The 17,567-nt window shown below is 46.9% G+C and overlaps 1 protein-coding gene across 1 annotated transcript in view; it reads left to right on the top strand.

Annotated features, from left to right (window-relative positions):
• LOC126232129 (uncharacterized) overlaps positions 1-17,567 on the top strand; it is a 121,462-nt gene that overhangs the window by 17,555 nt on the left and 86,340 nt on the right. The window contains exons 3-6 of the mRNA XM_049942437.1: positions 4,155-4,403; positions 6,163-6,424; positions 9,179-9,419; positions 13,936-14,278. Of these exons, the coding sequence (XP_049798394.1) occupies positions 4,155-4,403; positions 6,163-6,424; positions 9,179-9,419; positions 13,936-14,278 (1,095 nt within the window). The remainder of the gene's footprint in view (positions 1-4,154; positions 4,404-6,162; positions 6,425-9,178; positions 9,420-13,935; positions 14,279-17,567) is intronic.

The raw sequence follows: 17,567 nt of genomic DNA, 5'->3' as shown, positions 1-17,567 counted from the left end.
CCATTATTCTGTATAGGCTGCTGCCCCTCTACGGGAACCATATGTTGGTCTGGCTCCTGCATAGACGCCCCTTCCACGTTGTTGGATCTGCAGTACGGCTGTGTGCATCACTGAGGCACGCACGCCACCCCACGGCGGCGAGGGTCTTTCCGCCAAACAGTGTCGGTGGAGGAGGGATTGGAGTAATTTAGTGTACATTGTCGAATATTTTACTTCGTACATAAACGACATGAGGGTACCACAGATTCTCTGTATTCTCCGTTGTACTGATAATCAACAGGTAAAATTTGCTACTCTGATATCTATATGTCTGCTTAATCGAGTTAATCTTCTCCTTATATTCTTATATGAAATTTATAAATCAGTTATTTATATGTGTAGGTATACAGTTAAAACCTAATGAAGCTGTTACAAATGGGTGTAGCTATTCGGAACAGACGAAATTTATTTTAGACTATTTGTTGGTGTTTGGCATGAAGCCCATGGTGAGACTCACGTCATGTAAGTGACGAAGCGTGTCACGCCATACATTTAGGGTCAAAATCACTCTGAGCACTATGGCACTTAACATCTGAGGTCATCAGTGCCCTAGAACTTAGAACTACTTAAACCTAACCTAAGGACATCACACACATCCTTGCCCGAGACAGGATTCGAACCTGCGACCGCAGCAGTCGCGCAGTTCCAGACTGAAGCGCCTAGAGCCGCTCGGCGACACCGGCCGGCCATAGATTTAGGTCTACATGGCAGAGAGCGCAGTGGCGCCATGGCGAGGACGACGGATTCCGCGTTTTGGAAGGTGCCGATTCAAAAGTGAGCAGCACCTTCCAATTCACTGCTCCTGCACAACGATGGAAATTCTGAATTCCATTTTTCGTTTTCTGTACTGCTTCCTTCACTAATACTGTAAGGAAATAAGGTGAAAATAATACTGGATTGAGGCATCAATCCCGTGTTGGGACTAAATATCTGAACAGCTATCATTTCTTTCCTTTTGGAACATAGTATCAGTCAGACTTAAATAACCTTCCGCCGCGTACTTTTAAACTTTGCAGGATTGTATCGACGCTGTTCACTTGATGAAACTTACTTCAACACCGAATTCAGTACCTATGAAAGACAGAGAGGACAGACTAATGCTCTTCAAGTAATCAAAACGAATATTTTCATTACAATGTTCATAGGACAAATCAGGGTCAAATATTTTCGTTGTGGAGTCCAAATATTTCCTCTACAGTTATCCTTGAATCTAACTACACGTTAGCTAGATAATTTTTGACTGAATGTCTGTTGACAATCTCTTGCTTTTTTTTACCAGACCAGGATGTTTCGTAATATTAACCAACCAAAAATCTTATATTCTTTTCACAAAACTCAAATTATCCCTAATCATGTTCATAATTATTTCATATATTAGTACATCTGGAAGGGGTCAAATTGTCGTACTTCCACTCTGTGATGCTGTCAGTGGTCACGTGATCACTCTCGCACTCGCAGACGAGCTCCTGCACGTCCACGCAGCCCTGACGCCCGCCAGAATCGTCTTATTCCAGGGGCAGCGGCGACAGGTCGTACAGCTACCGCAGCGCAGGTAACAGAGCTCGTGAGACCAGACACCTCAACACAAACAGTAGCGAACCACCTATTAGCAGTGAGACTATGGGCACCCACAGTTCTACTTCGTCTCCATTCCCCCCCCCCCCCCCCCCCCCCGCACACCACAGCATCGACTGGTGCCGCCAGAGCTTCCTTCACCTGGACGTAGGAATGGCGCGCCCTGGTCTTCAGCGACGCCAGCAGATACTGCCTGCATCCAAGTGGCGGCCGTTTGTGCATGCGAAGGAGAGCTGGTGAGTGCTACCTCAAAGAGTGTACTCTTCCGAAACACACTGGCCTTACTGTTCACCTGTGCCGTTCCTGGAGAGGACATGCAGAATGTTGTTAAACCTGCTCTTTTGCTTTTCTTGTAACAGGAAGATGGTGTGTGGTTCCAAGAGGATAATGCTCGCGCACATACTGCTCATCGAGCTCAAGTAACTTGTAGTTATAATAGATAACTTCACACAGAAATGTCCGTGGAAGCCCTGTAGGCTTGTTCTAGCTCTACTGGCACGATCTCTGTACTCCTCTGCAGTCCAGCAGGTGTGGCGTATGATGGGACGACAAGTGACAGGTGCGACGTGTCAAGCGAGGACTCTTACACAACGACGTGACGTCACGTATCCCAGGGCTGTATTCGCCACCCATACTATCGACTCGATGACAGAGTCAGCGCCTGTGTTGCCGCCCGTGGTGGCTACGCCACGTGCTAGTATGGATGTCTCAGGTTGGGTCGATGCCTGGTTCGTCCAACCGTGTGTGCTATTCGTCTGTATGTGTTACCATTTCATGTACTCCATATGCAGTGTTGCAACAATAAATCTTGAGTGACCTATTAACCTCCAAAAACACCTAATTTTTTTCTGCCAGTGTTTTAGCAACCATGAGCGACAACATTTGCAGACAATAATCCTATACTATGAGATCATCAGCGTCCATCTTCCACCTCTAGTCCACGCTCGCCATAGACATTAAATCACGAGTAACTTGTAGTTATAATAGATAACTTCACACATAAATGTCCGTGGAAGCCCTGTAGGCTTGTTCTAGCTCTACTACTGATGTGGCGACAATGGTTTGCAACTCACACAGGGTGTGGGGTTACAAGCTCAGACGTCTAGTTTATAATTAATATGTATTAAGGAAGAATATTTAGAAAATGGCAGTTCAAATTTGCCGAAACTAGTCATCACTGTACGATCAATTGTGATTTCCGTAAATAAAGTTTTCGAATCGGAACACTTCACCATTTAAAGCTATAGAGAGTCTTCTACAAGACTCTCTCTGTGCCAGGTAATCCAATAGATGTGACTTTAATTATAATGAATGTAATCCAAACAGACATGTACAGGGCGAATCAAAAAGGAATTTGCAACTTTAGAATGATATAGAAATGTATTGAGATAACTTATAGAATCAGTAGGTGTATGATTATGCAGCAAACATCCTCCATGTACTTCAGTCCATCACTGCCCCATTCCACCAGCAGGAGCGCCAGCGTTGTGCTCAGTTAGGATGGCTGCTTTCACTGGTGTGGAGCGTGCCCGCTGTGTGTCCTGGTACCATGAAACGAACTCTGCAATAACTGTTCTGTGGTTTCATTAAAGACCGCGCGTATGTTCCTCCGGTAGCAAACAATTCGGCCGACCTGAAAAATTTAATCTACGCTGCGGTTGCTCAAGTTTCGCCCGATTTGCCGCAATGTGGGAAGGGGAGGTGGACTACCAGTGGGGTGTGTCCCGCATCATAGATGGTAGTAACATCGAAACGAAATGACACTTTTATACGAAACTTGAGCTTCTTTGCTACAAAATAACACATCAACCGACTCTGTAAGACATTTCAATATATTTCTGTATCATTCCAAAGCTACAAAGTCCTTTTTGACACACTCTTTCTTTTTAGCAATTTTCTAGAATGCTACTGTTGACCAAAGATAAGCTCCGTCCAAACGGTAAATCTTTGAACATTAGCCTTAGCCACACTCTTTGGTTTATTTACACCCTGCAGAACAAGTGGGAGTTGTTGGCTGTGCCAAAGTTTGTGTATTACTGTGTGATCAGTCCAACTCGAGAACATGAACTACGTTCTCCAGTGTGGCTTGTGAGCAATGGGTAAACTGGTGGATGTTTATTACTGCAAGTAATACCATCAAGCTGACCTTGCAGGGTAAGTAATTCTGGATACCTTGCCACATTCTGTGCTTCTTTCTATCGTCTTTTCGGTCCTTCCCTGGACTGCATTTATACATTAGAACAGCTATGCCAGAAATGACTGGCCTCGTGACATTCGAGGCGTGAAATATCTCACGTGGTAAACTAATAATGGGAGGCGCCGCCCAGGGAGGTCGGGCTCGAGGACACGATCTGAGACCACGTTCCTCAGCAGCGTTGTTGAGGCCACAACTACCAATCATTCCTACTTTGCTTTTTTTTCTCTTCTCAAAAGTTAAAAATTTTATAATTTTCGATTTGTAAATTTGATGTATTATAATTTCGAGAAGTGATTACAGCTGTATGTTACACAAAAAATGACAAAAGACCTCCACGCGGCAGTGCACGGGCAGCGCTGCCCGTGACGTCAGCAGCGCAGCCAGACGCCGTGGTGAGGCGGGGGCCGAGTGCACCGAGTGGAGCACTGAGGTCCGCAGAAAGTTGTCAGACGGCGGACCCCGGCTGTGCAAATGCGGGCTCGCAAAAGAAAGAATACGCAGCCTTTGCTGCAGTCACTGATAGCTCGGTTAACTCGCGCCGGTCTTCCCTGACGCTTAGCACGATGCCGCAGCCGTGGCGGCTACCTCGGCAGTGAGCGCTCAGCCCCCACTGCCTGAGAGGACAGCGCCGGCCGCCACCGTCAGCTGCCGTCAGCCTCCGAGGCACCCACTCGGCCGCCCACTACGTGTTTTCACGCGGCTGCACAGACAAGTTGTTGTTCTGCATTTGCGGCACTCTTAGTGGCCTTCCCTGCACGCAAAGCGAGCTGCCAGTAGCTCGTACCGCTCAGAAGCCGGTGAGACGACTTCTGGCGCCACCCAGCTTTTCAGATTCTTTTTACAGAACATCCAGGAAGCAAGTAGATCTATCGGACTTCCTTGATTATAACTACCTCCGCGATTTTCCATGGCCAATTTCTAGACATCGATTATAAACGAGGCATAAACATGGAGCTAGCTTTGGGGCCAAAAGTTATGTAACTTCTTCTGGTAGGCCCTGAGAACCTCGGGCATTGCCTCAAACGAGACTATTGAAGGGTATGGAGACAGCCTTATGAATACATGTCAGCAGGGGACCGACCGTTCGAGGGGCTGGAGGCTCAGGAATGGTGTGGAGCGTTTTCAGTTGCAGTGACATGGGACTCCTGGTATGTCTATATACAATTCTGATAGGTGACACGTACATAAGCATCCTGTTTCATCATCTGCATCCATTCATGTCCATTATAAAGTCCGACTGATTCGGGCAATTCCAGCGGGGCAATGCGGCAACCGACATGTCCAGAATTATTACAGAGTGACTCCAGGAACTTTCTTCTGAATTTAAAAACTTCCGCTAGCCACCAAACTCCCCAGACGTGAGCATTATTGAGCATATCTTGGACGCCTTGCAACGTGTTGTTCAGAAGAGATGTCCACCCTCTGGTTCTCTTACGGATTTACGGACAGTCCTGCAGGATTGAAGGTGTCAGCTCCCTCCAGCACTAATTCAGACATTAGTCAAGTCTGTGCCGCATGAACCAATTTCTTTTACTCTTCAGTGCCTACATGTGTGCATGTGTATATGTGTGGTTCTTTTTTCACCTACGCATATTATGTACAGGTAAAAACAAATAAGAAAAGAAAAAGTGGTTGACTGGGAAAACAGAGTGCTTATTATTAGTTTTTTATTTGTACATGGAATTAAATGCAAATATGGCACATAATTAAACGGAAAAAGCAGATAGTTTATTAATTTAAAAATGTATATGGAATTAAATGTGAAATTATATATGTGATTAAATGGTATAAATGGTTCAAATCGCTCTGAGCACTATGGGACTTAACATCTGAGGACGTCAGTCCCCTAGAACTTAGAACTACCTAAACCTAACTAACCTAAGGACATCACACACATCCATGCCCGTGGCAGGATTCGAACCTGCGACCATAGCGGTCGCGCGGTTTCAGACTAAAGCGCCAGAACCGCTCGGCCACACCGGCTGGCTTAAATGGTATAGAAAATGAATATATTAAAAAATACACATCGATCATTTTTTTTACAAAAAAAGATTCTTAACAATATCATTGTTATTTCATAGAAAAGAACCTAATCACTACAAATGACTAGCCAGATGTAAATGATGAAAAAGGAGGATTTCCTTCAATCAATATTGTAAGATGTGGCAAATTTACAGTGTGCTGCATTACACATGTCTTTTCTTCAAAAATAGACACCTTACATATCAGCACAAAGTAAACTTCAAGGTAAAACAATAGGAACTAAAAAAATTATGTACAGTCACAGCAGCTTTGTAAAACATTACCCCTGAGTTAGAGTAACTGTATATAATTCAGCATTAACATCAAAGTGCTGACTGCTGCGGGCCACCCCTCTGGCTGCCCTCCAGCTGCAGCGCCAGCACAGCTGTGGAGGCCGTGGCTGGCTGGCTGGGTGGGGAGCTGGCTGCTGGCTGCTGGCTGCTGGCTGCTGGCTGCTGGCTGCGGCCCCGCCTCTGCAGGTCTCCTCCAGCCAGTGGCCACGTGGGGCCCGCGGCGGCAGCTCGCCACGGCACTGCCCGGCCGACACGTGCGCCGCAGAGGCGTCTCGCGCACAGTGCTGGAGACTCCCGAGTAAGCACTGGCTCATGGTACATTTATATGCACTTGAATGGTGAGGATTGGTACGCAGTGAGGCAGGAAGAACAATTTATTCTGTATTTTCTATACTTACATATGTACGTTTTATACTCATTGTGTAGAGCAATGTTTTCTCAGACGTTGCTTCATATGAGTCTAAAAAATTCAGCTTGTGTAGTATTCTGTCCAGCAAGTGCCTCAACATATGTATTAGCAGACATACCACCCCTGAATTCTACTTCACTGAACTCGATAGTAATAGGCTCTCCTGGTACAGCGAGAATACATGCATTTATCCACTGCTCCTCTAACATTCAGATACCAGCACCTCAGTCTGTCTGTAGCAGTCGCTAAGGTGCAGTATAAATCATCCAAATTCCCCACACTCGAAAGTTTTATTTAAATGCGCATATCCCCTGAAGTTGATTGAGTCATAGCTTCCCTGTACATATGCACTGTTGAAACCCTCCTCCCATACATTTTAAAGTCAGTTGGTGATTGTAATGCACCACACTCTGTTGTCATCTACTTCTTTGTATACTGCCTCATGCTGCACAGATAGTCCTGTGATGCCAAAAACACGTCGAAAGTTTTCTATTTCTGGACCTACACTGACGCTTTTAGATAGACTAATAGTCACAGTATATGTGTTGGTGAAAAGCAGTACACTTCTGCAACTTAACTCAGACTTGCCGACTTGCGGAACGTCTGTGTGAAATAGTTGAAAGACTGCAGGTCTGATAAATCTGGAGGATACTCTGTGGCTTGTAGCTCCATTCCAGCTGGAGTTCATTGACCTGGTGTAAAAATACATAGGTATTGCCGAGTATGTTTGGTTTTTCGGCCCATCCCTGCTGACTGAACTTTGTGACGTTCTTTTCACTACTTTATACACACCTGAAATGATCTTTATTGGGCGAGAACAGTGTCGGGGAGGGGAATGTAGGGGGACTGGAGAGGGGAGGGAAGGGTGAATGGATGGGAAGGCGACGTACGGATATGTGTCTGCTGTAATATGACACCGGAAGAAAAGTACTGACAGATCCTGAGGGAGCGATTTCGCTCGCAGTCCACTGTGATCCTGTGATACAGTGCCTCACTGCAGTCTCTTAACGGATGAACGCAGAAAAGGTTTCTAGATATGGGAGTGGAACGCAAATTTCATAATAGCAGAACCCCTTAGTTTGCACTCGACAGCGAGTGTTCATGAGAGAAAAAGGTATCGCCAGGAGTGCGGCAGAACGTAATCTGACAGACAGGATGAGCTGATGGTGCTGTAGTGTACAGGGACGGCTAAGTGTTGAGTGACTGTAGGAGGGTACAAGATGACTTAAGCAAAATTTCTAGTTGGTAAGATGAAGTATAGTTAGATCTAAATGTAGAAATATTCGAATACAGAATTAGCAGCGCGCTGCTTGACATTCACGTCGATGAAATATCTAGGCGTGACGTTGCAAAGCAATGTGAAATGAAATGAGCATGTAAGGGTGCAGCGGAGAAGGTGAATGCTCGACTTCAAGGAGGAGAATTTTAGGAAAGAACGGTTCATTTGTAGAAGACAGAATATAGGACACTAGTACAATCCGTTCTTGAGCACTGTTTGAGTGTTTTGGATCCGCACAAGGTCTTATTAAGGAAAGGCGTCGAAGCAATTTAACTGTGCAGCCAGAGTTGTTACCTCCAGGATCGAACAACATGCTAGTGTTATGGAGGTGGTTTGTGAACGAAAATAGGAACCCCTGTAGCGAACACGATATTATTTCTAGGAAAATTATAGAGGAAATTTAGAGAACCGACATTAGAAGCTGACTGCAGAACGATTTCACTGGCGTCAACGTCCATTTCGCTTAAGGAGCACTAACAGAGAAATGTGGGTGTCTGTGGAGTCATGGCGAAGAAGTGGGATCTAGAGAAGATAAGATCCAACAAAGAACAAATTACAGAAATGCTGTCACTTGAGTTTCTAAACACATTAAGAGACAAAGAACCACCTGATAATGTCAACGAGTACTGGAACATGCTGAAAGAAGAAATCATTAAAGCAGGACAGCAAAATATAGGATATGTAAAAGGGAAAAGGGAAAAGAAACCATAGGTCACACAAGAAATGATTTCGAATGTGGAGGAGAGAAGAAAATTTAAAAACAAGAACACTGAATATGCAAGAAAGATGTACCGAAGGTTAAATAATGAACTGCAAAGAGAAACAGAGCAGGCTAGGAAAAAATGGCTAAGAGGAATGTAACGCAATCGAAGAACTGGACAGGAAGGGAAGATACGACTTACTGTACAACAGAGTAAAGACTATGACATGGGATTAAAACAGAGCGGGAAGTGCTACTGTGGAAATTTTGAGTAATGACGAAGAGGTAGTGTACAAAGATCGTGACGATGTCCTCCAGCGATGGGAAGAATATCTAAAAGAGCTATATGACACAGATCGCAAACCAGAAACTGTGGAACTTGAATTACTCAATAGTGTAAATGATGACCAGAAAGGAAGGCCCAACCATCATAATGGAAGAAGTAATGGCTGGCATAACTGCAATGAAAAATGGTAAAGCAGTAGGTACAGATGCCGGGAGAAATATTAAAATGCCTGAAACAAGATGAAATAAGGGAAATATTGAGGTTACCACGTTTGTTTTAGTCGACGACTTTCGCGAACTCTCACCAGGCAAACAGGAACACGGCGGTCATCCGGATGAGAGGCGTCACGCTTCCCGTGGTTTGGCCGTCCTGCGGCAGACTTCCGCTGCGCCCGCCGTCATATGGAGCGCGCGCTCCCTGCGACGCGCACTGCTTCTGTTTGCTCCCCAGCGTCGACAGCGGACAATGCAGCCGGCGGGCGTAATTGCCACAGTGGCAGCTCTGCTTGCAGGAAACGGGACCTACTCGGTGCTGGAGTGCGTCTGCTGGCACACGGACAGACCCTGGACGCTCAGTGCCGGTGAATATGTGCTATGGTCGCAGTACTGTCACCGTCCCGGTAAGTGCTCTTTCCTGCTGTACGGATTCTTAAGACGTTATGCACAGTCCACTTATCAAACACTCACAGGCGGCTTGGCTTACATATGCTGTTATTAAAAATTATACGTTTTCTGCCTGACAGTGAAGGACTACGTTTATTATGAGGACGCTCAGCTAGGTATCCACTCTTAAGGAATACGTATACAAATGACATTGGTGTAAAAGGGCGACGAGAACTGAAGGAAAGTGATGGCGTGCAACCGAATGCGAAACAGCCTGTCGTGGAGCTTATCGTAAAACTGGCTGTCCTTTAAGGGGTTGCTGCAGGTAGTGTTATACTATGTTTCATACGCACAGAAAAGACAGACGTCTGGAGGTACTATTCATCTGGTGGTTCCAGATGGTACGAACTGCTATGTCACACACTTTCCAGGAGCGGTAGCTTGTTCTTTAGGAGTATGATTTCTATGCGCAGCCTAGGAATCAAGAAAAAACACCTATTTTGACGAGCTATTGGCCAAAAGCAGTGATCATACAATAGCTGTAGTTCTCTTACGTCTGTTCTCCCACTCTTGTTTGCTGTGACGTAAATATTCCCTACGACCCTTGCCAAAATTACACACACGAGAAAGAATCAAAGGACGCAGAGCAATAAATAGCGTTCCAGCCAATTTACCATCTGGTTAATCACTCGGCATAACTGTATATGAATGCGAATTGATAATAGATGATCTTGATTGATCTGTCTTGGTACCTTTAATTTCCAGGGTCCCTTTCATGTACGTTTCCTCTTCAAATGCCGATTGGCTGCAGTTGAAAACAAATTCCTTGCTCAACGACGGGGCAAATTTGCTTATCTCATCTACAAATATTTCGGTCGATCCTGTAGTTCGCTGTGCATCGTCAAGTTGACGCTTTCTTCGAAATTTCATTATCTCACGTCTCACACTTCTGTATGCACTGTTTGACGTCATGGAAGCATCCACTGCTTCTCTTGAAATCTCTATAATGTATGTCGAGCATCCTTGAAACGCGCAAACACCAGTTTTTTTGACAAGTGCCCCTTGTCCTCCGTTGAATGTCTGTAGTTTTCCTTACACACTAACGGTCATATTTCTGCTGACTTGTTCAAAATATGTTCGTAATTGTTCTTTTGCTATGCTGTCTGCGATTTCCCAAGTACGTGATTATGTTTAGTATCCGCTCCTTGGACAGCGACTGTCCTTCACTACGTTTGACTGGAAACGGGAGCAGCGGCCCTCTGACGATGAACTACAGCACCTGTTTCAGTACAACTTTCTAGTGCCGTGCACGTATCACCATCACTGCACTCCTCTTGTACATTGTTCGCACGACACCACGCATTCCACTGACTCATGCGCCACTTCTTTCACACTCAGCGAAATTTCTTGAGTTCCTTTCTGATCAAATCTCGACTTTGGCTACTGTTACTGAAGATATAACGCAATGTTTGCTTTGTTTATCGGCGCCATTGCTCTGCTTTGTAACAACACCACTAGCACTGTAGCACTGTCGTGAGTTACTCGTCGACTAAGCAGTTCAGCCATGCTCCGTAGCCTCGTGCTGTCGACATCATTTGATAGCTCCAGTCCCGCCCCCTGTTGGCATCATCAGCCAGTGTTGTGTTAGCATCGTGGGCAATATGTGGGCCGCCGAACGCTGTTACATCTGACATGCAAGTGCATGTCCAGCTTCTGTCTTTACCCGTAGCTTACAGCAAACCTGGAAAATAAAATAGGATATTCGTACGGGTTGACCAGGAAATCCAAATGTTACTTTTACAAACATTTACATTAAAACAGCTGCAGGATGCCTTACTTCAGCTTTTTCACCTTTGCTTTACTTCGAGCTGAGGTATCGGCTTTTGTACTTCACAGTTCTCTTCTAAGCTTTAAGCTGTGTGACCTAGGGAGATGTACTCTCGCAATTTCATTACTCTACAGTAATTATATTTTTTGTGCTGCAATTTTTTTCCGCCGGTGTATTGCTGGCGAGCTTTCCCAGCGGCCCTCTCTGCTGAAGGAACGCCCATAAACTTACTCGCGGAGGTTCAGAGGACAAAATGAACCTTAGTAGTCCCCGCGTAATGCTTTCAGACATACGCATGCTATCTGAACAACTTAAAATTTATCATACGATAAACACTGAAAATGCAGATAAAACGACCTCATACGAGGCAGAATTGAAGGGCGATGGTTTAGTTGCACACATTTGCCATTTGCACAACCAGCTCTTTTCTGGGGCTTGTAGAGTTTCCAGACTTTAGAGGTTCCAGGCTGTGGCGGAGTGTGTTCCCACGGCCGGAGAACGCGAGCGGCCCGCGGCGCGAGTCGCCCAGTGCGGGGGTGGGGGCCGTGGCCCGCTGCGTGGGAGGCCGGCCTGCCTGCAGCCAGACACACAGGTCGGGGAGTACGTGGAGGAGGCGCGCCAGTCGGCCGTAAACACACTTTCGATTAATCACAATAGGAGTAGTTTCCTTTCGTTACAGTGATTGTCAGGGAAAGTCCCTCAGTCATTGGCCGTAACTGAGGCATTATTCCAGTACGGGAAGCTGCACAGTTGACGGGGACAGGCTCTCGCGAGAATACATCGCAGGTTACGGAGAGCGCCAAGTGAGTCAGTCGGCCCTTAGACACGACGAGGCGGAGGTCTCCGTGTTGGGTCAGGAGCGTGGACTTCCCTCTGTACGAGTCAATTACGTTCATTGATATCAAGTGTGCATTACTCGAACGTTCGCAGTGGTTAATTACAAGTGGCGTACCACAATGGCATCCCGATTTTTCGGTTAACAGTAGCAGCTGCCCACAGTCACATCAGAAGCGACTGTTTGTATGTTTACAGCCCGGTAGCCACACCGACGGCGAGAGACGTCGTCAGAATTAGCAGTCTCACTGGGCAGGTACGGAACTTTCAGAATGTTTACCGGCGAGGTCAGCTCACCGCCGAGGTAGCCTCAGCTGGGCTGCCTTAGCGAAGCGGATCTGACGAGTGAAGCTGCGAGGGCTGACCGTCTGTTCCTTCACAGACACATTACGCTTTCTTCTTTCCATTTGCTTCATTTTGCAGTCTAACTCACTGCGGGTTTTATCGCGCATTTGCTCAAAAAGACGTGAGTCCCTCGTGAGGGAATGAGCAGGCAGAATATCTTTTGTGTGTCCAGAGATTCTGCCGTAAACTTTCTGGCAGGTGAGAACAGATCAGCACTTTTTAGTGCAAAGCCACTCTCTGCCACTCAGTGCCTTCATTGCTGCTTTATCTGCGGCGAGGAACCGTATGTCAACCGCACTTGCATATCGGTCGACAATTTAAGTTCGATTATTTCTAAAATGATCTCAACATTTGATGAGTGCTTAGCTATTACATTTGTTTCCTCCCTGCTCCGTAAGCGCTGAACGTTCCCACACAAGTACAAAGGGACAGAAGTGCAACTACTGCCTCTGAAGTGTACAGAACAACGAATGGCAGCGCCTCTGCTGCTTACCTAACGAGATACCCCGGGTAAACACGGCTACAGCTAGGAGGAAAATACAGCTCAGAGGCGGATCCCAGAGATTACCGCGAGAGGAGAGTGGTGTGCCGATTACATCATTGGGAATTCCAGCTTTTCTGGCTGCAGTTACTTGGCTGTGACGCAGTACTTGGCAGGTAGACTGTGATGAGACAGGCTAAGTGTGCGGCGCTCCAGCAGATGAGAGTACAAAATGCCTGGAGTCACCATTCGCGGCCCAGCCTGGACTAGAGATCTGAAGTCAACAGGAAAGGCTGCCACCGGCTGGCGCTCCAGCGAAGGGCGGCGTCTGGAGCGCCCTGCCGCCTGCAGCCCAGCTACCTCTCGGCCAGCCTGGAGAGTCTCCTCTCCAGCCCCGCACTGCCAGCTCTGACACCAACGTGAGACTGTATCTGCTCTGGCGTTCTGCAAAGATCTATGAGCACGGGTCCATATGTCTTATTCCCAATCTCGCCAATCAAACCAGTTAACGATAAGTGTGACTTTGACTTAAATATTACTGTCTGCGCCTAGCCAGGTACATCGCACGTTCCTGTGGTAGCGGTGCTAACTCTGTCAAGCTGGGGCAGAACAGCATGGCTGACATGCGACATTAAATTATTTTGTTGAAAGGATGTCGAAAATATCGCAAGCGAGCTGCCTCAAGGACTCAGAAATGTAACAGCTGCGACCAGTGTAACCAGTTACGTATTGTATACCGAGTGGCTCCCCGTGAGATGGGCGAGAGTGCAACGTGGCATTCTCCGCTCTGCTCAGGGCCTCGATGCACGGATCGTCCACACCGATGCTGCAATCAGAACTTCGGCTCATACGGAATGACGGCACAGTGTCCAGTGTTGTACTGTCGGCGCAGCTCTTCCCGCTCCCTCGTCAAGGGGAGCCGCAGCAGTGGCCGCCGTGCTGACAGTCAGCTGACTTGTTGACCTTTTGCTTGTAAAAGTGTGCAGCACACCTCACGCCGTGTCGATTATCGTTCGCTGCAGCTCTCTTAGTGTTTCACTTTCAGTAGCTGCTAGTACTGATGAGCATATGACTAGGCCCTGGAAGCTCGTGAGTCAGAGTGCAGACCGCGAGGTGACTGAAGAACGTTTTGCAGTTTGGTCACCGGGGTTCGCAACGTGCGGCAGCCTGGAGCAGCCGCCCCCCGCGTGGTCAGCTGCGCAGCGCCTGGCAAACCGCCTTAGGGACTCCGGACTGCCGCCGCCAGCAGGTGGAGCGGAGGAGGGAGGGGGGTGCGCCGGCGCCCTGGCGCAGCTCCGCCGCCTCTCGTGGGACGAATCCTTGGAACTCCTCAAGGAGCTCGACTGCCTGATCGCTGACGACTGTATCGACTCCTGCTCTGTACCGAGGTATGTAGACCACTCGATGCCATTACTACTAACTGTACAACTAATTCTTTCTCCTCTCCTTAAATTTATTCTCAATACTGTCATCAACTTTTCCTATTTTGCGATACTAACTATCAGCCAATAAGCGCACATTTGTGAGACCCAAAGAGGAAACGCGCTAATACCTTCTGCCTCCGCCTCTTCTGTTGACACTCTGAACCGAGCAGTCAAATAAATGGTTCAAATGGCTCTAAGCATTATGGGACTTAACATCTGAGGTCATCAGTCCCCTAGAACTTAGAACTACTTAACATCACACACATCCATGACAGGGCAGGATTCTAACCCGCGACCGTAGCGATCGCGCGGATCCAGACTGAAGCGCCTAGAACCGCTCGGCCACACCGGCTGGCACCGAGCAGTCAATGGAATGTGCCTCGTGGCATACGTCTCTCTCTGCTCGCTGTCTCCGCATATCGCTATAGCAAATGATCTGATGATGACAGTCAAAGACTGAAAGCGGCAACTAACAACAAAAGCTTTTGCGATCGAGACTGCTAGCCTTACTAAAATTGAATTTATATCCTTATTTCCCAACCGTATTATCAAAAATCAATAAAAGTGCAGTGTTGTTTGAGATGACAACAGCTGTAGCTCGATATCGTTGTTAGTTGTAAATTAGTTCAAAAGTGGACAATAAACACTGCAAGTGGCTAAATTAATTACTTTTCGAAAGAAGCAATTATAGAGTCGACACCCTGCACCAGCAGATTACAGTAATGCTGCACAACATTTGCTGTATATACGTAATTAAAATCTCTAACATGGCAGCAGACAGCAACAGTAAAATTATGGAAGCCATAGGAATCGTACAGCCAACCAGTGGCACGTCAGATGTTTATTCATACTTTTACCTTGCTTTACTGTTCATTAAGCCATGTGGCTATACCTTAGCATTTATATGGTTCATTTTTGTGTTGACTGAGCTTTATGACCTGCTTTCTCTTTTCACACAATAAATTTACACACGTTACTACTTCTTCCAAGAAAGAAAGGTTTATATCTGTTTAAATCTAGGTAAGGATTCGAATAAACTGGTGAAGTACAACTAGCTGGTGCATGATTCCCATTCTTTCCATACATCATTAACTAGTAAGACAGTCACATTCAAGCCAACTTTTGCTTCAAGGATCATGAAATGGCATCACGGTATTACCGCCTCTAGCCTCGAAGACTTCGTCAAGTCGGCGGGGAAGAGAGTTCCGGAAGTTTCTTCAGATACGCAGCATCTGCCCGAGCCCTCCCACTGCTGCATCAGATCCCGCAGAGCTACCAGTGTGTGGAGACGTCGGCTGCCACGTCTCAGCCGCTGTTCCAGACAGTACCGTACAACGTCTGCGGCTCTGAGACAGGGTTGTCTAGTGGTCGCCTCGAGGTGCTGTAGGGCGCCTGAGTGTTCGTGAAACCGGGAGTGTATGCACGCAGCCCTGGGAACACGACTTTGTATGTCATCTTCTACAACGCAAGTGTCCAGAGAATAGGGCAACACTTCGTCACCGAGAATGTTGAAATAAACGTGCTGGTTCAGGTTCACATTAACCTTGGTGACTGAATCCAAGTCACGGCGACAGAAACACCCCTATGACACCGTGGAACCACCAGTGGCTTGAACTACATCCTCTATAGGCCGTCAGTCCAATCGCCATAATTTCAGAAGAAGCGAAATCGCGCGACTCGTGTGACGCACCTCCACCCAGCGACTGTCCGTCTCTGTGTGGTTTGGCCCACTCAAGACGCGCAGCTGTGTGTGTCTGTGTGAGCGGCGGTCGCTGACTTCAAATGTCGAGTCTGTGCAGCCGCCTTCCGAACGATTGCTAAGCAGCTGGTTCAGATGGAGCTGCTTTGCCAGGCATTGGCAATTTGCGTCCGGTTTGAAACCGATCGCCAGTCACTTGGAGTGACACTCGTCAACAGCCCTGTCGGCTGGCATCTTTTTACGCCACTGCCTCACATCACCACGAGTGGTTCACCATTCGTTGCAGATACTTGGACAGTCCACATTGATAGACCAACAGATCGTGTAACTTTACTAGTGGTGTGGTCGTGGACATATCGAAACGCAAAAATTCCTTTCTGCCACTTTTCGACATCTCCACGTCGACGCAGGTGACCGCCCTGATCCCACGCGAGCGACTGGCACGTACACACCGCGATTGTCACCTCGCCGTCACCACTGACGTCAACGGCGGAGCGTCACGTGACCGCCGGGTTCCTCCCCTGCAGCACGGCATCCAGCCCTCCAAAGCGACCTCTCTGCTCAATTAAGTGGAGGCATAGCATTTCGTCTGATGACATTAGTTCATGTTTTCCAGAAGGTCTGCGTTTTGTACACTTTTAGCCAACACTTAATTCGTCTATGATAAGCATCAGGTGGGAAATAACTTTGTAGTTGGCGATTCAAGCACACTTTGTTCGTTTTTAATTTCACTCATAAATGGCGTACTATAATCGGTGGATTACTTTCTTTCTACAAAAGACATATCGTTTTACGATCGCCACCCAAGTGTTGTTATTGCTGTTAGAGGCATATGTGTACTGTTCACTGAATATACACCAATTTCAAATCTTAGTTCCTCATTTGCACATAATGACATTTTAATATCATAAAGGAAAACGTTCCTGATGTTCTGCAACTACTATTTACATAATCACGGACTAGGATTTATGTTCTTATGCTGAGATATGATGGGTTGTGATTAAATTCGTAACATCTGCACAACATTGGGAAAATGTTCCCGTTGTGATATTATTTTCGTGCTCTGTCGATCATCGAACGATAATTCATTTACTTAGTTTCATTTTCTGTCAAATATGGTTATGTCTCCGTCATACACACATGAAAAAAAGTTTTGCATCACCCCAGCTCCCAGAACTGCTGAAGATAGACGTTGATTGTGGGTATTGTATCACAGTTACAGTCCCTTCGACTGTTCAGAGATGTCACTAAACCCGCCCAAAGACGTAAACAACCGTCCATGAGCAGCGCTTATTAGACGGAAGGGATCCGACAGTTCCAGTCGTTCCACCAGGAAGGAGGTACACGGCTGGTGTTGTCTGTAGTTCAACCATGCCTAGACGGTCAATACCGCGGTTCGGTTGCGTCCGTATTGTTACTTTGTGCCAGGAAGGGCTCTGAACAGGAGAAGTGTCCAGGCGTGTTGGAGTGAACCAAGGCGATGTTGTTCTGACATGGAGGAGATACAGAGAGACAGGAACTGCAATCACATGCCTCGCTCAGGCCGCCCAAGGG

The sequence above is a fragment of the Schistocerca nitens genome, unplaced genomic scaffold (genome assembly GCF_023898315.1).
Source record: "Schistocerca nitens isolate TAMUIC-IGC-003100 unplaced genomic scaffold, iqSchNite1.1 HiC_scaffold_440, whole genome shotgun sequence".
In the NCBI taxonomy this organism is placed as follows: domain Eukaryota; kingdom Metazoa; phylum Arthropoda; class Insecta; order Orthoptera; family Acrididae; genus Schistocerca; species Schistocerca nitens.
This window is presented reverse-complemented; position numbering and strand designations above follow the sequence as displayed.